Source organism: Citrus sinensis, chromosome 7 (genome assembly GCF_022201045.2).
Source record: "Citrus sinensis cultivar Valencia sweet orange chromosome 7, DVS_A1.0, whole genome shotgun sequence".
In the NCBI taxonomy this organism is placed as follows: domain Eukaryota; kingdom Viridiplantae; phylum Streptophyta; class Magnoliopsida; order Sapindales; family Rutaceae; genus Citrus; species Citrus sinensis.
The window spans coordinates 25,446,403-25,463,923 of record NC_068562.1 but is presented as its reverse complement, the minus strand read 5'-3'; the positions used below and the strand labels follow the sequence as shown (position 1 = coordinate 25,463,923).

At 35.2% G+C, this 17,521-nt stretch overlaps 2 protein-coding genes across 2 annotated transcripts; both read right to left on the bottom strand.

Moving 5' to 3' along the window:
- Positions 1-2,104: 2,104 nt before the first annotated feature.
- On the bottom strand, positions 2,105-5,347 carry LOC102619827 (putative receptor-like protein kinase At5g39000). The gene has a single exon (XM_006464500.4). The coding sequence runs from the start codon at positions 5,132-5,134 to the stop codon at positions 2,399-2,401; it is 2,736 nt and encodes a 911-aa protein (XP_006464563.1). The 5' UTR covers positions 5,135-5,347; the 3' UTR covers positions 2,105-2,398.
- Positions 5,348-15,716: 10,369 nt separating this feature from the next.
- LOC102613785 (RING-H2 finger protein ATL78-like) lies at positions 15,717-16,502 on the bottom strand. The gene has a single exon (XM_006464803.4). It carries the CDS (start codon positions 16,470-16,472, stop codon positions 15,777-15,779), a length of 696 nt encoding a protein of 231 aa, XP_006464866.1. The 5' UTR covers positions 16,473-16,502; the 3' UTR covers positions 15,717-15,776.
- Positions 16,503-17,521: the final 1,019 nt, after the last annotated feature.

The window sequence follows — 17,521 nt, the reverse complement described above, 5'->3', positions numbered from 1 at the left end:
TTTGAAAATTAAAGGACTAAATGGGTTTTAATTTAGTCCAAAGTCTAAGGATAAATATTTGCCTTTGTTTTTTTTTTTTTTTTAAACTAAGTGTATATAAGTTTAGATGTTTAATTTTGAATTTATTCTTAAAATTTTGACACAAATTCTCAAATATTATAACTTGATATTTTGAGCATTTTATATAACCTCACAATACTACATATAATGTCACTTTCTCTTTTTAGCTTGATCATTATGCTTTCTCTATTAAGAATAGTACTAAGAAAATCTCATATTGATATAGGACGGTTCGTATACCAACTGTGTTATGAGTACTTAATAATTTTTATCTAAATTTTGTGTTGATTCTGATCCTACCCTTAAATTTTGGCCTTTTTTTAGACTCTTACACTTTAATTGAATTTGAATATTATGTTGATCTAAGTTGTGCTAATTTTTTTAAAAATTTATACTATGTCCGTATACATTTTTACCTGATAATTTCTAATCTCTTCTTTATATCTTACTCATCAATACAAGGTAGATGATCAAAATGAAACCAAATACCTCAACAGTTAATATTAAATCAAAATTTTAAATCAAACACTGTACAAGATAAGTTGAAAGTAGAAGTTTAACATGCGGGGAGACTGGACAGAAGTTTATTCTATCCATGTTTAAAATGATCCAAATACTCTATTCCATAGTATCATGAAATTTTTTTGCTTAACTTTAGTGTTGCATCAAACTTCCACTTAATATTTGTCCTTTCTAATCAAAATGGCCCATTCCTCTTTCTGGGGGCTACGTAAAAGTGGCATATAATTAATTGATGCCTTTCAAAGAGCAAATAGAAAAAATGAGATTATGTCTTCAAAATCAGATCTAGTTCAAGGGTGGCCTGCTGGTACACTATTAAAGGAAACGTATTCAATGACGATCTCAATCCTACATTAATTTTCCATAAAATAATATAATTACAAAAGGATTTGCCACGTTTATTTCCCTTACTCCAATTAATTACTGATTTTATTGGTAATATATACACCTATTCATAGTTCTCCAATCGCAATACTTTCACTCTTGCGTCTCTTATTTTTGTTATATATGATGCAAGTAGTGGATTGCAAATGTATGCATGTCCAATTCCAATATATAAGCCGTTCCTTGTGGCTCCCCATTAAAGTAACATTTGGCTTAAAATTTTATTAACGCAGTTATAAAATTTCACATTTGTGGGTTATGACTGTGATAAGAACTAAGAAGTTGAAAAGTTTATTCCAATCAATCTGGCCATCTGTGTCACAGATGCTTGCACCTAGAAAATTTCCCAATCATTCTCACACTCGTTTTCTTCTTACAAAATTACTTCCATCGCCATAAATTAAAAACATCGGATGCAAAAGAGTTTTATTTTTAGTAATGGATGAGATTTCTCATCATCATTCAAATTATCTTTTAAAATTAAATAAGAGAATTTCTTCCATCACCATTTGCATGGAGAGAATAGAATATTGGCTAAGCTTGTGGTAAAATTTTCTTAACTTTTTATTTTTACTTTGCAATAAGAATCAATGTTGTTTTGGCTAAGCATTATTCTTTATTAATTTTTGGGGGATTATCAATTTCTCCCTATTGAAATCAATATATACTATTTACCCCTATAACTTTTATAATAGACAATAACTTCCTGACACCAAAAATTTAAAGGAAAAGAGGCGTAAGTAAGTTATTTATCTAATAATTTATCTTGAAAATACAAAATATATGCTTATTATAAGAAAAACGTTTAAAAAATAATAAAAAGAATAAGAAAAATGTTCCAGTATTGTTTTTTTATTCACTCCAAAAAATATATTTTCTTATTTTCGTACTTAGAGTTTTTATTTTAATTTTCATTAATATGATTTGTTTAATTTATAACAAATACGATAAAAATATATTTAAAAATCAAGGTAATACTATAAAATTATTCTGCAAGGGGGATTATTGGCTATTACAAAAACTATAGGGGGATACATGGTACAAATTGATTTTAGTAAAAATTGACAATCTCCCTGATTTTTTTCTATAATTAATTTATTATTCATATTTTGGGAAATCAATAAAACAAAAAGAAAACTCAAAATTAAAGAGGATGTTGCTATTTCATCTGTGGGTACATAAAACATGTTTGTGTAAAGAGATATTAGCAAGAGAATGTATTAAACACGTGACTTTTTTAATTACTTATATCGTGTCTTTGAATGTAATTTCAATTAAGGCTAGAATTGTAAATATGTAAAACGGGTTTTAAGAGAACTCTAGAAGGGTGTCAATAGCTCTTGAAACTGAATGAAGACGCACATCATATAACCCAATGAACTTTAAGTTTAACCAAAGCCGGGCTGTCAATGTTAGGCCTCACTCTGCAGTACTACCTTCCCTTTGGGTCCATAATTTCCGTGAAAACATTTTCGGATCTAACTCTTATTCTCTCACCATCAGCGCCACTACTTGTTGTGTTGCTCTTCGATTCTGACACTTGTCCACTTGACCGACTAAACGGCTCATCACTATCAGTCGTCGTAGAAGAAGTGATCACCTCTCCACGTGGCACGAGTGGCCTTCCCTGATCACTCTTCTCAGCCGCCTCCTGCAGCTGTAATGCAAACTCAAGGCCCCACGCCACGTCACCCATCGTTGGCCGTCTGAATCCCTCCTCGTCCGTACAACTCCCAGCTATCTCCACAAACTTGTTCAAACAGACTGGCGCAATCTTTCCCCTTAAACGTGGGTCCACGATTTGATCAACGGTTCCCCTCGCTCGAGAGACCCGGGCCCACAACACCAAACTCACTTCCTCTTTCCGTACGGCACCGTTGATCATAGGTGGCCTCCCACATAAAACTTCTAATAACACCACACCGAATGAGTACACGTCAGACTTTTCCGTGAGCTGCTGCCTGCGGATGTACTCCGGGTCGACATAACCGAAGCTTCCCTTCACGACGGTGCTGACGTGGCTTTGAGACATGCCCGAGGGGCCCATCCTTGACAGGCCAAAATCTGAAATCTTGGCCGCCCAATTCTCGTCCAGTAATATGTTCGTTGACTTGACGTCCCGGTGAATGATCGTGTGTTTTGCGCCTGCATGGAGGTAATGCAGTCCCCGTGCAGCCCCAATACTGATTTCCAGGCGGCGTTTCCATGTCAGAGGAGAGTTCTGGTTCTGGTTCTGGTTCTGATTCTGCTTCTGCGAGTTATAGAGATGGTCTCTGAGGTTTCCACGCGGCATGAACTCGTAAACAAGAATCATCTCGCCATGTTCATCACAGAAGCCGAGTAAAGACACGATATGAAGGTGGCGAAGCTCGGAGATCATCTCAATCTCTGTCCGAAACTCTCGGGCTCCTTGCATGGATGACGTATTTAAACGTTTAACCGCAACTGTAATCGACCCATCATCTATGTATCCCTTAAACACGTGACCAAATCCACCAGAGCCAATGATACAATGATCTGCGAAATCACAGGTGGCTTGTTTGATTTCGGTGAGTGAAAACCGACGGCAAAGATCAGATGGAAGTGACGAAGCAGTGTTGGTATTTGTTGCGGTCAATGCATAGGAGAATGGAACCCAACTCTGCGAAGATTTGGTCTTAACTTCACTGGCAGATTCATTCACATTAACTCTCTTCTTCTTTCGTAAAAAGAAGAAATACAAAAGAGAAACTAATGCAAAGATACTACCAAGCACAGCTGCAATGATGATAATCAAGATTACCCTCCCTTTATTGTTCTTTACATTCTGTTGTTTCCCTGGTTTGGGTTCGGGTGGTGGTTTAGAAGCAGGGTTTGGTCCAGCAAGATTACCATCCGAATTGTTTAACTTGAATATCTCCAAACCATTCAAGATAGCATCGGCATATTTAGGCAAAGGATCCAGGTCCAAAAACGGATGCAGGGCGAGCCAAAAGTCTTGCTTACTCTCTTTCTCAATAGCATCAATTGGAACCCACACAACGTAATCCTTGAACACTGGAATCCCTGAACCGCCACTCCAGTGGATTACATCCGCATCATTTTCTGCCGTTTGATTGTTGATGAATATAGAAAACACTCGTTGATTCTCACGCGTTATCTCCAATTGAGTCTCACAAAAATGGAGCCTCACCAAGTAATTGAATCCTGGATCGACGGAGAAGTTCCAAGTCAGGTTATATTTCTTGTTGATGTTAGGATCTTTTCCCATTGTACGTGAAGTAGTGTAGACGATAACTGGTGCAATGTAAGCTGGGGTATCACTAGTGTATTTTATTCTGGCACCAGGCAGATGCGGTGTCACTCCAGAAGCAGCCCCGTAAATATAATTTGTATCGTCCAGCCATTCCCTGAACATGCCAGTATCATCTTTGGCAGAGACATGCGCACCGCCAACATTTAGCCGATAAGCTGTTTCCAGGGCGACAGGCTTATCAAAAGAGAAAATAGTGTTGCTGTTTATAAAGGGAATAGATCTATCTCCATCACTTTGCTGAAGGTATAGATTGTCTGGCATGGAAACTACTTCAATACCATTGATGAATGCATAAGAACTTGATGAAGATGGAGAAAAGGTCAGGTTCAACATTTGACTGCTGGACACAGAGATGATAAACTCTTTGAAAAAATAAGCAACCGGAGGAATAATTGCGGAAACAGTTAGATGGGCACTGAAGTTGCGTAAGAGAGTGTATTTATTAGCGGAGACAGTGAAGAAGGAAGTGGATATTGTGTCATTATTATCAAGGCCACCTTGTTGCTGCCCCAGTAAGTATGGAGCTGGGTAGAAGTGAAGGCGGAGAAATTTTGGACCTGGTGAAACAGGGAAAGTGTAAGTGAATTCCTCGGGAAAGACACGGGCTGTCATGTAGGGAACTTGCGGAACCGAGTTTTCTTGGAAAGATGCTCTGGACGTAAACGATTTTGTTGCTGAATTAGAGGAAGAAAATTTGGAGTGAGCATCGCCGTCCCAGTTTCTGCCGTCGGATGATGTGGTGTTAGATGATTCGCCGCAGATGATAAGAATATAGTCTGTAGGAATGTACGGAGGAGAAGTTTGTTCGGCAGCTGCAGAGTGGACGAGACAGAAGAAAGGGATGATAAAGTAAAGAGTAGTGAAGGTGGCCATCGGAAAGTATGAATTACTTGACAAACTTGGCAATGGCCAAAAAGGGAAAAATCTGAAGACAATTAATGGATAAGAAATGAGGCCTTCAAGCTGTTCTTGCCTTGCCCCGTCAATTGACTTGTATCGTACATTTGTTTTTGAATGAGCAGACCTCCACTATGAACGTCTCTTGCAATAATGCAAATTGGATTTGAAGTAATATATTATTTAATTAGGCAAAAAAATATTAGACAAATAACGTTAAATAAGCTTTGTTTTAGTCACTTAATTATTAGCACAATATAACAGACTCGCTTTAATATTATTTTTATCAAAATTCTATCAATATTTTTTCTATTTAGGCATTTTTCTTTGGATTATTAGAATGGTTCAATGGACAACCTCAAGTAAGATATTTTTCTTTGCAACGTCCATTTTAAGTTTGTTTGTTCCCATTTCATGGCCCCATCATATCAGACAATGATATGGGCAGAAGATTTAGATGTAGAAGGTAATTTTCAGACTGTGTACGCGTACACATATATTCAACGTGAGAGATATTTAAAATTTCCATGAACACCTATGTGATGGTCATGACGTGGCGGTGAGACAGAAAATAAAACGACTTGTAAGCAAGTCGTCGCCTGTTTTCAAAGTCTTCGGCAGTAAGCACAGCAATAGTTTTCAATAGTGCGCTTTGTTGTTCATTTCTGATTAGATAAGCTTTCCAATTTGACTTGGATTCGATTAGCAAGCCTAGTTTAAAGACCATCATTATCACCATAATTTCCTAATTTTGTTATTTTCATCTTCATTGATTGTACTTCAATGGGGACTCTTCTCTTCAATCTTATCTTTATTGTTTGTTTCATCAATAGTACATGGACTTTCCTCTTGGAAACTGAATGATAAACTTGAGAAAAATAAATGGAGGGGTCCTTCATTGACTTGGATTACATGACTTGAAGATATATATTTTCTTTTTCAACCGTGAGATATATATAATTAAAAACCATCATAGAGTCGGGGATTAAGTGAGAGCTCTTACCTGTAAATTAAAATAAAAAAAAAAATTAAAGGAAGATATAGATCAAAACCTCCAAATCAAAGAAAGAAATAGCCAATAAGAAAAAAAATAGCAAAAGCATATAAAAAAACAAAGAATAAGTAAGAGAAAACCTTAGGCAAAGTTTAACAAAAGAAACCATATGAACGTGAGCTAATGCCCAAAGTAACTCTTACGGTACTTGCATCCAGTGACTAATTTGAAGTACTTCTTTAAATTAGAGGCACGTGGGCTAGTAACACTAAAGTCAGGGCTAAGACCACGCCCTCCAGTATCCTTAGACTCAGATAAAAAGTATGCATCAGTAATAGCATTCCCTTTAGAGCTAAAATCCGCATCAAATGAGAAGGAATCTCTGCAGAGTGAGAATTAAAATTCATAACCATTGTACGAATCTATCGTAGATCGAAAAAGATAGAGCCCATAGATACCTTTGAGCACCCAGATCATTCAAAAATATATCCATCATAATCACCAGTCATATCAACTAGGCTCTTCAAAGAAAGTCACCATGATCCCGAGGCTCAACAGCTAAATCAAATTGAACATAAATGACAGTATCATCAACAACAAGATCTTTAGTACAATTAGTATTAGGCCAAACCTAGCCAACTAAATCCATCTCATCATCTTGAGCATCCGAAATAGGGATACTAGCACCTGAAGAGACACCCGCAATAACACTGGGCATAAGCTGCTGAGATAAACTAGAAGACTACCCCTAAACAAAAATAGGCTGAGCAACATGCCCCCTAGGCCAATTACCTACAACAACATGCTAAAGTACAGTAGGAGCCTGGGGCTGAACATTTGCAACAGACATAGGTTGCTTACCTTTAACACTAGTATCTCTACTTTGAGGCTCATTGACAAGCTATTGAGGCTTCCGAATCTCAGGATTAGCTATATAGCAACCATCCGCAGAATGACTAAAATGCTTATAGGAAGCACAATAAGAAGGAACCCACTCAAAAATAATATCCTAGTAGAAACTAGAATCACCTTCACCAATCGAAAGGCACGGCAATAAAGGTCACAAAACATCATATTCTATCAAAACCCTAAAAAACGATGGCTTATGAACAGATGCCGTAACGTGATCTATACACAATGGCTTACCAACAGTAGAAGCAATACAGAAAAGAGCTTATTTGCGATTAATAAAATGAATAGGCTAGTACGGAAAAGATACCCAAATTGGCATAATGGGAAATTCCTGAGAGCATAAAAAATCAATTGTCTATTTAAAAATACGTATAACCCTGTTATTAACATACCAGATCTACAGCATCCAAATTCTGGAGTAATCTTCTTCTAACAAAAAAAAAAAAAAAAATTACGGATGACGTCCATAAGTGGGCGGCCAAAAGAGAACTTACCAACAAAAGCTAATTTAAATGGTTCAGCCATTGACTAAATTTTCGCAATAGAAAAGTGACAGCAAGCTCCCCTTGGTGAAGCAAAACTAACTTAATAGGGATCTGAGAAACCGAGGAGTTAGAAACAACATCGACAAAGGATTTTGGAGGGCGGTTGAAGGCGTTAGTATCAAGGATTTTTATAAGATTAACCACAGATGCATATAAAGGTTTTGGATGGGTGCGATTTTAATAATTGGAGGCTGTTGGGCGAGTTTGAATGGTGGTTGTTGTTGATCGATTCTACATATGATCAGAATTGGTTGGGTCAGCAAGGCTTTATAATTGAGATTGGTTATAGTCAGATAGTGGAAATACGGCATCATAATGCATAGGTCGTGAGGTTGGGTTTATTAAACTAGGGTCTTGGTGTTGAAAAATCAAGCTTTAAGCATGCAATTGTTGAGTAGTTGCATGAGACAACTAGCAAGCAAATTTCAAGCATGCAATTGTTGAGCTCTAGCATGTAGATTTTGACTGCAATTGCATGAAAAAGTTGGCACCAATTGCCAAGTTTGCCAATTGGTAAATTGAAGCCAAATTGAAACCGTGTGGTAGGTGAGCAATGCTCCCTATAAATAAAAAGGTCATTCTTCATTTGTTACACATCCCATTTTGTGTTAAGAGCAATTGCAAATGAAGCAATTTGCGAAATTTGAGAGAACTTCTACTTGAGTGTTTTAGTAAGGATCCAATTAGGTGTACTAGGTTATTGGGTTTTGAGAGTTTTTTTCACTTTTTTAAATTCTCATTTATTAGTGAAATTATCTTCCAATCTTTATCCATGGACGTAGGCTTTACATTGAATCACACAAATTATTGTATCATATTTTCTTTACATTTATTTATCACCACATTTATATTTCTCCAAAAGTCTCAGTCATCAGAATATTAGTAATTGCTTAACCTACATTTTCGCAACAATTAGTATTAGAGCCGGAGGTTCGTACTTGGGGTATACGACATTGTTCATGTATATCGTACTGTTGACTTATATGGTATTGTTCACACATATGTTGGAGACAGCTATTTATACTTGGACGACAGTTTATTATAAGTAGTGTGTATTTTTGCCTATCTAGGAAAGTTATGTTAATAAGGCGATAAGTGCCTAAAGAGTTTTGGTTTTGAGTGAGACCATTGTGACCTCTCCATTCTCTTGAGAACTTTCCCGGTGCATTTATTCACACAAAATTAACATCATAGAGGATGTTCTCTAAAGTATAAATAGTTGTTGAAGGCACTGATCATTTGGGTTAAAAAGAATGGCAGAGGCGTCGTCGTCGTCTTCATCAGTGAGGATTGCTGTAACTAATGCAAAATTTAAAGTGGAGAAATTTAATGGTATCAATAATTTTGGTATATGATAATGTTAGGTGTTAGATGTCTTATGTCAGCAAGAGTTGGAGCTCGCTCTTGAAGAAAAGCCTAACGAGATGGATGACAAAAAGTGGATAAATATCAATAGACAGGCATGTGGTACTACTCGCTTATGTCTGACTAAAGATTAGAAATACTCTATCATGAAGGAGACATCAGCAAAGAAATTATGGAAGACACTAGAAGAAAATAATATAAAGAAAAGCCTTAAAAATATGCTTTATATAAAGAAGAAACTCTATTGATTCATATATGCACCTGACATTTCAATAAATGACCATGTGAATTCATTCAACAAGATATTGGCGGATTTACTAAATTTGGATGGCAAATTTGATGATGAAAATAAGGCATTGTTGTTATTGAATTCTCTTCCTGATGAATATGATCATTTCACTACCATTTTGATTCATGGGAAAGAAAGCGTCACATTCCATATTGTATGCAATACGTTGTACAACTCTGAGACCAAAAAGAAAGACAGAAAAGATCATAGAGATACAGTTGCAAAAGCATTGACAGCGAGAGGTCATTCACGAAGCCGCAAACCTTGAGAAATAAGCAAGTCTAAAGGGAGACCTGCCAAAGATGAATGTGCTTTCTTGTCGCGAGAAAAGGGCATTAGAAAAAGAATTGTCCTAAATTACGAAAGGGCAATGCTACTTCTTATGCATGTGTAGCGGAGCATGATAAAGAGTCAGACTTTAGTTTGGTTGGCATGACGTTGACATGTTAATCAAATGAGTGGATTTTATATTCAGGTTGTACTTATCATATATGCCCTAATATGGGTTAGTTTTCTGGCTTTAAGGAGCTGGACGGTAGAGTTGTTTTTATGGGCAATGACAATGCTTATTTAAACCATGGGAATAAGTACAATTCAATTAAAGAATCATGATAGCTCAATCCAAGTCTTGACGAATGTTCACTATGTACCAAGTTTGAAGAAAAATCTCATTTTGTTATGAGTTCTAGAATCTCAAAGGCTCACAATCATTCAGAGAGAAAGACTTTTAAAAGTAGTAATTGGGGCGTTGACGGTGATGAAAAGCACAAGAAGAAATAACTTGTACTATTTCCAAGGGAGTACAGTTATTGGATTAGTATTAATAGTTTCTGGAAGAGATGCAGATTTAGAAGCAACTAAGTTGTGGCATATGCTTTTGGGACACACTAATGAAAAAGCATTGCAAACTTTGATGAAGCAAAGCTTATTGAAAGGTGCAAATTCTTATAAATTGAAATTTTGTGAATATTGTGTTCTGGGCAAGCAGACAAGGGTAAAGTTTGATTCAGAAATTCATTATATTCACAGTGATGTGTGGGGACCTACCAAAATAGTTTTTTTAGAAGGTATGCATTATGTTGTTACTTTTGTTGATGATTATTCAAGAAAAGTGTAGGTGTATCTTACGAAGAACAAAAATGAAGTTTTGGGCACATTTTTGAAATGGAAGAAGATGGTGGAGACTCAGACTAGTCGAAAGGTCAAAAGACTTCGCTCAGATAATGGTGGTGAGTACAAGAATGATCCATTTCCACAAATATACAGAGATGAGGGTATTGTGTGATACTTCACTATTCGAGACACACCACAACAGAATGAGGTGGCAAAATGTATAAATCGAATTATACTAGAGAAAGTTCGATGTATGTTGTCTAATGCTGGATTGGGCAAGGCGTTTTGGGCTGAGACAGTTGTATATGTGTGCCATCTGATCAACTATTTGCCATCAACTATAATTGAGGGCAAAACACCTATGGAGATGTGGACTGGTAAACCTACTACTGATTATGATTCTTTACATGTTTTTTGTTCCACTTCTTATTATCATATAAAGTAATATAAGTTAGACCCAAGAGTAAAGAAAACATTGTTTATGGGTATAACTAGTAAAGTAAAAGATATCGTTTCTAGTGTCCTGTTACAAAGAAGATTATTTTCATCATAGATGTAATTTTTGATGAATTAGCCATGTTAAAACAGGAATATTCTCAAGAGGATGACAAAACAAATAGCACTTTGCAGCAAGTAGAGTTTGAAAAATGTTAAAGATGATCCAACTAGTGTTAAAGAGATAGATAGCGATTCTCCATCGACCGAGGATGAAAAAGAGGTTCGGACCTAGGAACCTTCACAACAATAAGATTTAATTGCATATAAAAGATTACGAAAAAAGATTCGCAGACCTGCTCGCTTTGTTGATATGGTAGCCTATGCACTTCCAATTGTAGATAATAATGTTCATTCCACTTACAGAGAAGCAGTAAGTAGCCCTGAAAGTATACAGTAGAAGCTAGCAATGGATAAAGAAATGTCGTCTCTTCATAAAAATAGAACTTGGGAGTTAGTTACACTGTAAAGAATGAAGGATTTTCTTGTAAGAATGAAATTTGATACAATACTAGATTGGCAGCGAAGGGTTACGTTCAGAAGAAAAGAATAGACTAAAATGAAATATTTTCTCTAGTTGTTAAACACTCGTCTATTCGAATTTTACTAGCCATGGTTGCACAATTTGATCTTGAACTAGTTCAGCTTGATGTAAAAATCACTTTTTTACATAGTGATTTGGAAGAGAAAATCTACATGACTCAGCCAGATAGATTCAAGGTTGCTGGAAAAGAAAATTGCGTTTGTAAATTGACAAAGTCGCTTTATGGATTGAAACAATCTTTGAGGCAATGGTATAAGCGATTTGATCGGTTTATGAAATGACACAAGTACACAAGAAATAAATTTGATCATTGTGTATATTTTCGCAAGCTACAAAAGGGATCACTTATATATTTGCTCTTGTATGTAGATAATATGTTAATAATATCTAAAAACAAAGATGAGATTAAGAAGTTAAAGACTCAACTCAATCAGAAATTTGAGATGCGAGATCTGAGTGAAGTTAAAACAATTCTTGGCATGGAGATATGTAGAGATAGAGCTCTTGTATGTAGATGATATGTTAATAATATCTAAAAACAAAGATTAGATTAAGAAGTTAAAGACTCAACTCAATCAGAAATTTGAGATGCGAGATCTGAGTGAAGTTAAAACAATTATTGGCATGGAGATATGTAGAGATAGAGCTCGTTGCAAAGTTAGCTTATCTCAGAAGTAATATTTGAAGAAGGTACTACAACATTTGCATGGCTGAATAAACAAAACCTGTGAGTACCTCTTTGGCTTCTCACTTCAAGCTTTCTGCACAATTATCTCCTTCAACAGATGCAGAACGAGAATACATGTTACAAGTTTCGTACTCAAATGGAGTGAGTAGCTTGATGTATGCAATGGTGTGTACAAGCACTGAAATTTCACATGCAATTGGTATAGTGAGTATGTACATATATAATCCTGGAAAAGGGCATTGGCAAGTTGTGAAATGGATTCTACGGTATATTTAGAAGACCATGGATGTTGGTTTACTGTTTCAACGAAATGATACACTTGGTCAAGGTGTGATTGAGTACGTCGATTCTGATTATGCTGGTGATTTGGACAAACGATGATCAACCACTGTATATGTATTTACTTTTGGCAGTCTACACTACAGTCTACAATTGCACTGTCGACCACAGAAACTGAGTACATGGCAATTACAAAGGTTGTTAAAGAGGATATTTGGTTACAAGGCTTACTTGAAAACTTGGGATTGGTACAGGAGCACATTAATGTGTATTGTGAGAGTTAAAGTGCTATTAACTTAACAAAAAACCAAGTTTATCATGCAAGTACGAAACATATCGACGTACGATTTCACTTTGTGCGGAAAATAATAGATGAGGGAAAGATTCTTCTTTAGAAAATGAAGACCACAGAGAACCCTGCAAATATGTTGACCAAGGTGGTGACGACAATCAATTTTGAGTATCGTCTAAACTTGATCAATATCTTACAAGTTTGAAAGCAGTCAAAGAATGCAGAGACTAGAGGATGGTTTGTTGATAGTCAGCTCAAATTTAAAAAATTTTGTCGAATTAGAGAATTGTTGAAAAGTCAAGCTTCAAGCATGCAATTGTTGAGTAGTTGCATGAGATAGCTAGCATGCAATTGTTGAGCTGAGTAGTTGCATGAGACAACTAGCATGCAATTGTTAAGCTAGCATGTAGACTTTGACTACAATTGCATGACAAAGTTGGCACCAATTACCAAAATTTCCAATTTGGCAAATTGAAGCCAAATTGAAATCAGAAATAGAAGGGTCATTCTTCATTTTTTACACATCCCATTTTTGTTGAGAGCAATTGCAAGTGAAACAATTTGCGAAATTTGAGAGAGCTTCTACTTGAATATTCTAGTGAGGATCTAATTGGGTGTATTGGGTAATTAAGTTTTGAGAGTTTTTTTCACTTTTGTAAATTCTCATTTATTAGTGAAATTATCTTCCAGTCTTTGTCCATGAACGTAGGCTTTTATGCCAAACCATGTAAATTATTGTGTCCTATATTTCTTTGCATTTATTTATCACCATATTTATATTTCTCCAAAAGTCGTAGTCACTAGAATATTAGTAATTGCTCAACCCGCGCTTCCGTAACAATTGGGAAACAGGGTTTATGAAAGGTGGATGCGCAACAGCTCCCTTCGAATCAGTTTGGTGGCAAAGAGGTTGTATAAAGGTGGTAGGGAGATTGGGCAGCTATGTAAAGAAGCCATTGGTGGCGCCCAATAAGTGGTGGCTTGAGTTTTGGTTGTGCTCATGCATACTAGGGTTTAAAGAGTGTGGGTTTGAGGGGATTGGTGGCAATTGGTGGGTAAGAGGCGATTGTTGGGACTGTTTGAGGTTCATGGTGGTTCCATTGGCAAGCAAACACCACCAACAAAGATAGGCAAGGTGACAATGGCATGGAGAGACTTTGAAAGGTTTGTTACGGCCTAGGGTTTATGGTTTGAAGCGTTAGCGGCTGTTGTGGGGGCTGTCGGTCTATAGGGATGTCGTCGACATTGAGAGGAGGTTCCGACGGTGGTAAATCACCACCACTTGTGGATGTTGTGCTCATGGGAGTCCAATCAAGGTTCTATCCCTCTCATGCCCCGACAGTGGTTGACAGAGCGATACCTTAACAAGTTTTTTTTTCCCACAATTAGATTGAGACCGAATATATAATTGGTACAAATAAAATATATGATTTTATCACATGATTTTTTTAGTTATATCCTACTGGCAAATTAATATTCTTCCCAACCATACGAGTGAGATTCGAATCTCCGACTTACTATTTTCACTTAAGAGATTTTACTAACTAAAATAACTAACACACACTTATTACATGATTTAACTCAAAAATGAAGCTTTTATGTTTCTTCAATGACCTAAAATAATTATATTCGTTTTCAAAACTTAAGTACCCAACTATAATCTACACGATTGTTGTAGAATCAGATAAAAAAATGGTCTCTTAATGATCATTTCTTTCCAAAGAAAAAAATAGAAGATCAAAGAATTTGATAAAAGATTTGTTTGGTAGACAAGAAAGCAAAAGGGGAGTGAAGGAAAGTTAAGGAGAGAGAATGAGCAAAAGGAAACAAATTTATTAACCCAGCTCAATGACAAATCTGTACAAGCATGGTATTTATTTTAGCGATGGGATAACTAACATACAAATAGCTACTATTTGGATATAATAAACCCAATAGCTACTGTTTCTATCAAAAACTGCACGCTCCTCAAAACCTTAAATGGAAATATTGTTTTATTTAATAATGTGAGCATTGAGCTAGGGCCACCAGCCACTCATGGATGTGAAGTGGACCCAAACCCAACAATGTCTTTAAGAGAGACTGGTGCTATTGACACCGCCATAAAACTCAATCAAAACCCCATTTTCATGTTCGTAGCTCCATCAGTCACTTAAAAAGACAAAAATAAATTTAATTAAAATCAAATATAATTTCTTTTTATTACTAACTCTTCATACCCCATCAATTACTTTAATGGAGTTTTTTATTTTGCTTTTAATTTTTATACGAATTTCTGCACAGAAAAAATAATTGCACACTTGGTAATGAAAATTCAATAAATTTTATAAATCTCATTTTTATTTATTTATTATGATTAAGATTTGAAAAACTACTTACAAGTTTTCTACTTTATCACTTCAAAATCTTTTTGAAAATATCGAAAAAAAAAAGTAAATTCACTCTATATTATGTAGGTAAAACAAGGAGTTCATGATGTGGGCGTGAAGAGATTTTTAAAAAAGAAGAAAATATATGAACGGAGGTTTAATTAATTTGTATATGTGCTTTTGTTTTTCATGTAATTTCAAAACAAAATTTATCTTGTAAAAAAACTATTGGTGCAAAAATGGGATTTTATAAGGATAATGAAGGCTTGAACGAGAGCCAATAATATCACTTTTTAAGAAAAGTGGCAACTATCTGACCCTACATTTTATCCTCAATCCCACTTTTAAATTGCTCTCATAGACCAGTAGATTTCAAATGTGACAATAGGGGTCTCTTAGGATAAAAATGATGGGGTCAAGTAGGGTTACTCTCTTAAGAATCCCACAATAATTTGCTCTCAATTATTGGTGCAATAGTTGATCTTATGGCTTTTCCTTTAAATAAATAAATACTGCCTCTCTATGCACTGGGCACCAACAATTCCCTCTCCCTAACAAGTTTATCCAAGCACTAATAAGAGAAAAAATTTGTTTTCCAAACTCCACTTTTACAGACAAGAGACCAGTAAATAAATAATGAGATAAGCTTCGTCATGTAATTAATATTATTTTATTTCCTCGATCACTAAAAATAAATAAAGAATTAAAAGATCATTTTATGATCTAAACATGACTAACAAGTCGAAACTGGGCTTTGTCCAACATAATTTTGTATTACCCCTTCAGGTTCCAGAGGCACAATACTTATAACAACAGTTTCTTGTACCGGGGCCGTGGATGATGCTAGTGAGCTAGCCTGCTGCTGGCTGCATCCCACGATTTTCTCGCAAGTTTCAATCAGGCAATGCCTGCATTTTGGGCATGAAGAATTTGATCTAAGCCACCTATCGATGCAACGAACGTGAAAGCCATGGTTGCATTTAGGCAGGAGCCTCACACGTTCACCAAGTGCAAAATCTGAGAGGCATATGACACATTCTGCGTCCAAGCCTGGAAGCTTCAACTCTGCCGAGTATTTTACTACTGGAAAAGCCTTGAGGGCTTTTTTGTTGATACCTTTGTTGATCGCTTTGGTGGCTGAGGAGTTGGTGCCAGAATCTGAGGATAGTAATAGTCTTAAGCTACTTAATGCACACTTGATTACAAAATTTAATACTATTGTGCAAATAACTGTGCACACTAGGACTGAAAGAACGATTAGAACATTTTTGTCCAAGTTGCTTTCGCTTGAGAAAAGAGAAGGATGAGGAGGAGCTGTGGCTGGAGGTTGGTTAAGGGGATTGTGGGTGGGTAATAATTTTCTTGAGTGCAATTTTCTGGGAAAATCTTGGAAGAGTTGAGTGGAGGAGAAAGAGGAGGTTGTTGACATGTTTATCAGTTTAGGGCTAAGTTAAGAGACTTGTTCGTTGAACTTATTGGAGATGGAAACCAAAATGGCCTAATGGCGTTATAAATAGAAAAAGTTATTAGATTATTATATTTGTTTTTATAATGATATGTAGTACCGTATATGATTTGATAATTAAGTGTATGCTAATCTAAAAATTTTATATTGTTTTTATATATTAGCTCTTTTGTAAGATTTCTATATTAGATAATTATGTACCCACTTGTGGGAGTGGGACTGTTGAAAAGATTATTCTATTTCCTACAACTCAGAGAAATGGCACAAGATCATGTCTATTTTAATCACAGGGATTAGGATTTGTTGTTGATTTGAGATTCTCATGAACTACAAATGATTTGGTTCTTTTGGCGTTAATTAGTGAAAAAGTAATGTAAAAATCTCAATGAATAAATATTTGATAAATTAAGAACTTTGATTAAATATTAAAACTTTTAGAAGTCGGCATGGTCAAATTAATAATTTCTCTAGATTTATAAGATAATAATTTTTTTTAGGGAATTGTTTAGGGCACAAGAAAAAATATATATAAATTGATAATTAGTGAATACAAAAAAATGATAATAAATAAAATATAAAATTCATAATATTTAAGAGTTCTTTTTTTTCTTGTCAAAACTTCAATTTTCTCAGTTCAATTCTTTTTTAAAATATGCATCAAATGATTTGAGACTAAAATAAAACTAACGACTGATATATTTATAAAGTTTATATTATATTTTTAAGCACTTGAAATACTTTATCTTCTACGGTATTAATTTTGAAAAGTATATAATCAATTTTATGTTTATGTACAATGTACTTACATTAATTTTTGAGCTTCTATATACCTGTTCATATTCGTTTATTAATATTTTTTTGTATATGTATGATAGATTTCAAAATTCATATATGAATTGATCAGAGGAATATTGCACATATTAAGATGAGGTAAGTAATTAAAATAAAAAATTCTTCTTAAATTAATAAATATCTATTTACCAATAAATTAAATTTTCAATTATTGATAACAG

Coding starts and splice junctions, on each gene's coding strand:
- LOC102619827 (XM_006464500.4), bottom strand. CDS start 5,134: ATGGCCACCTTCACTACTCTTTACTTTATCATCCCTTTCTTCTGTCTC.
- LOC102613785 (XM_006464803.4), bottom strand. CDS start 16,472: ATGTCAACAACCTCCTCTTTCTCCTCCACTCAACTCTTCCAAGATTTT.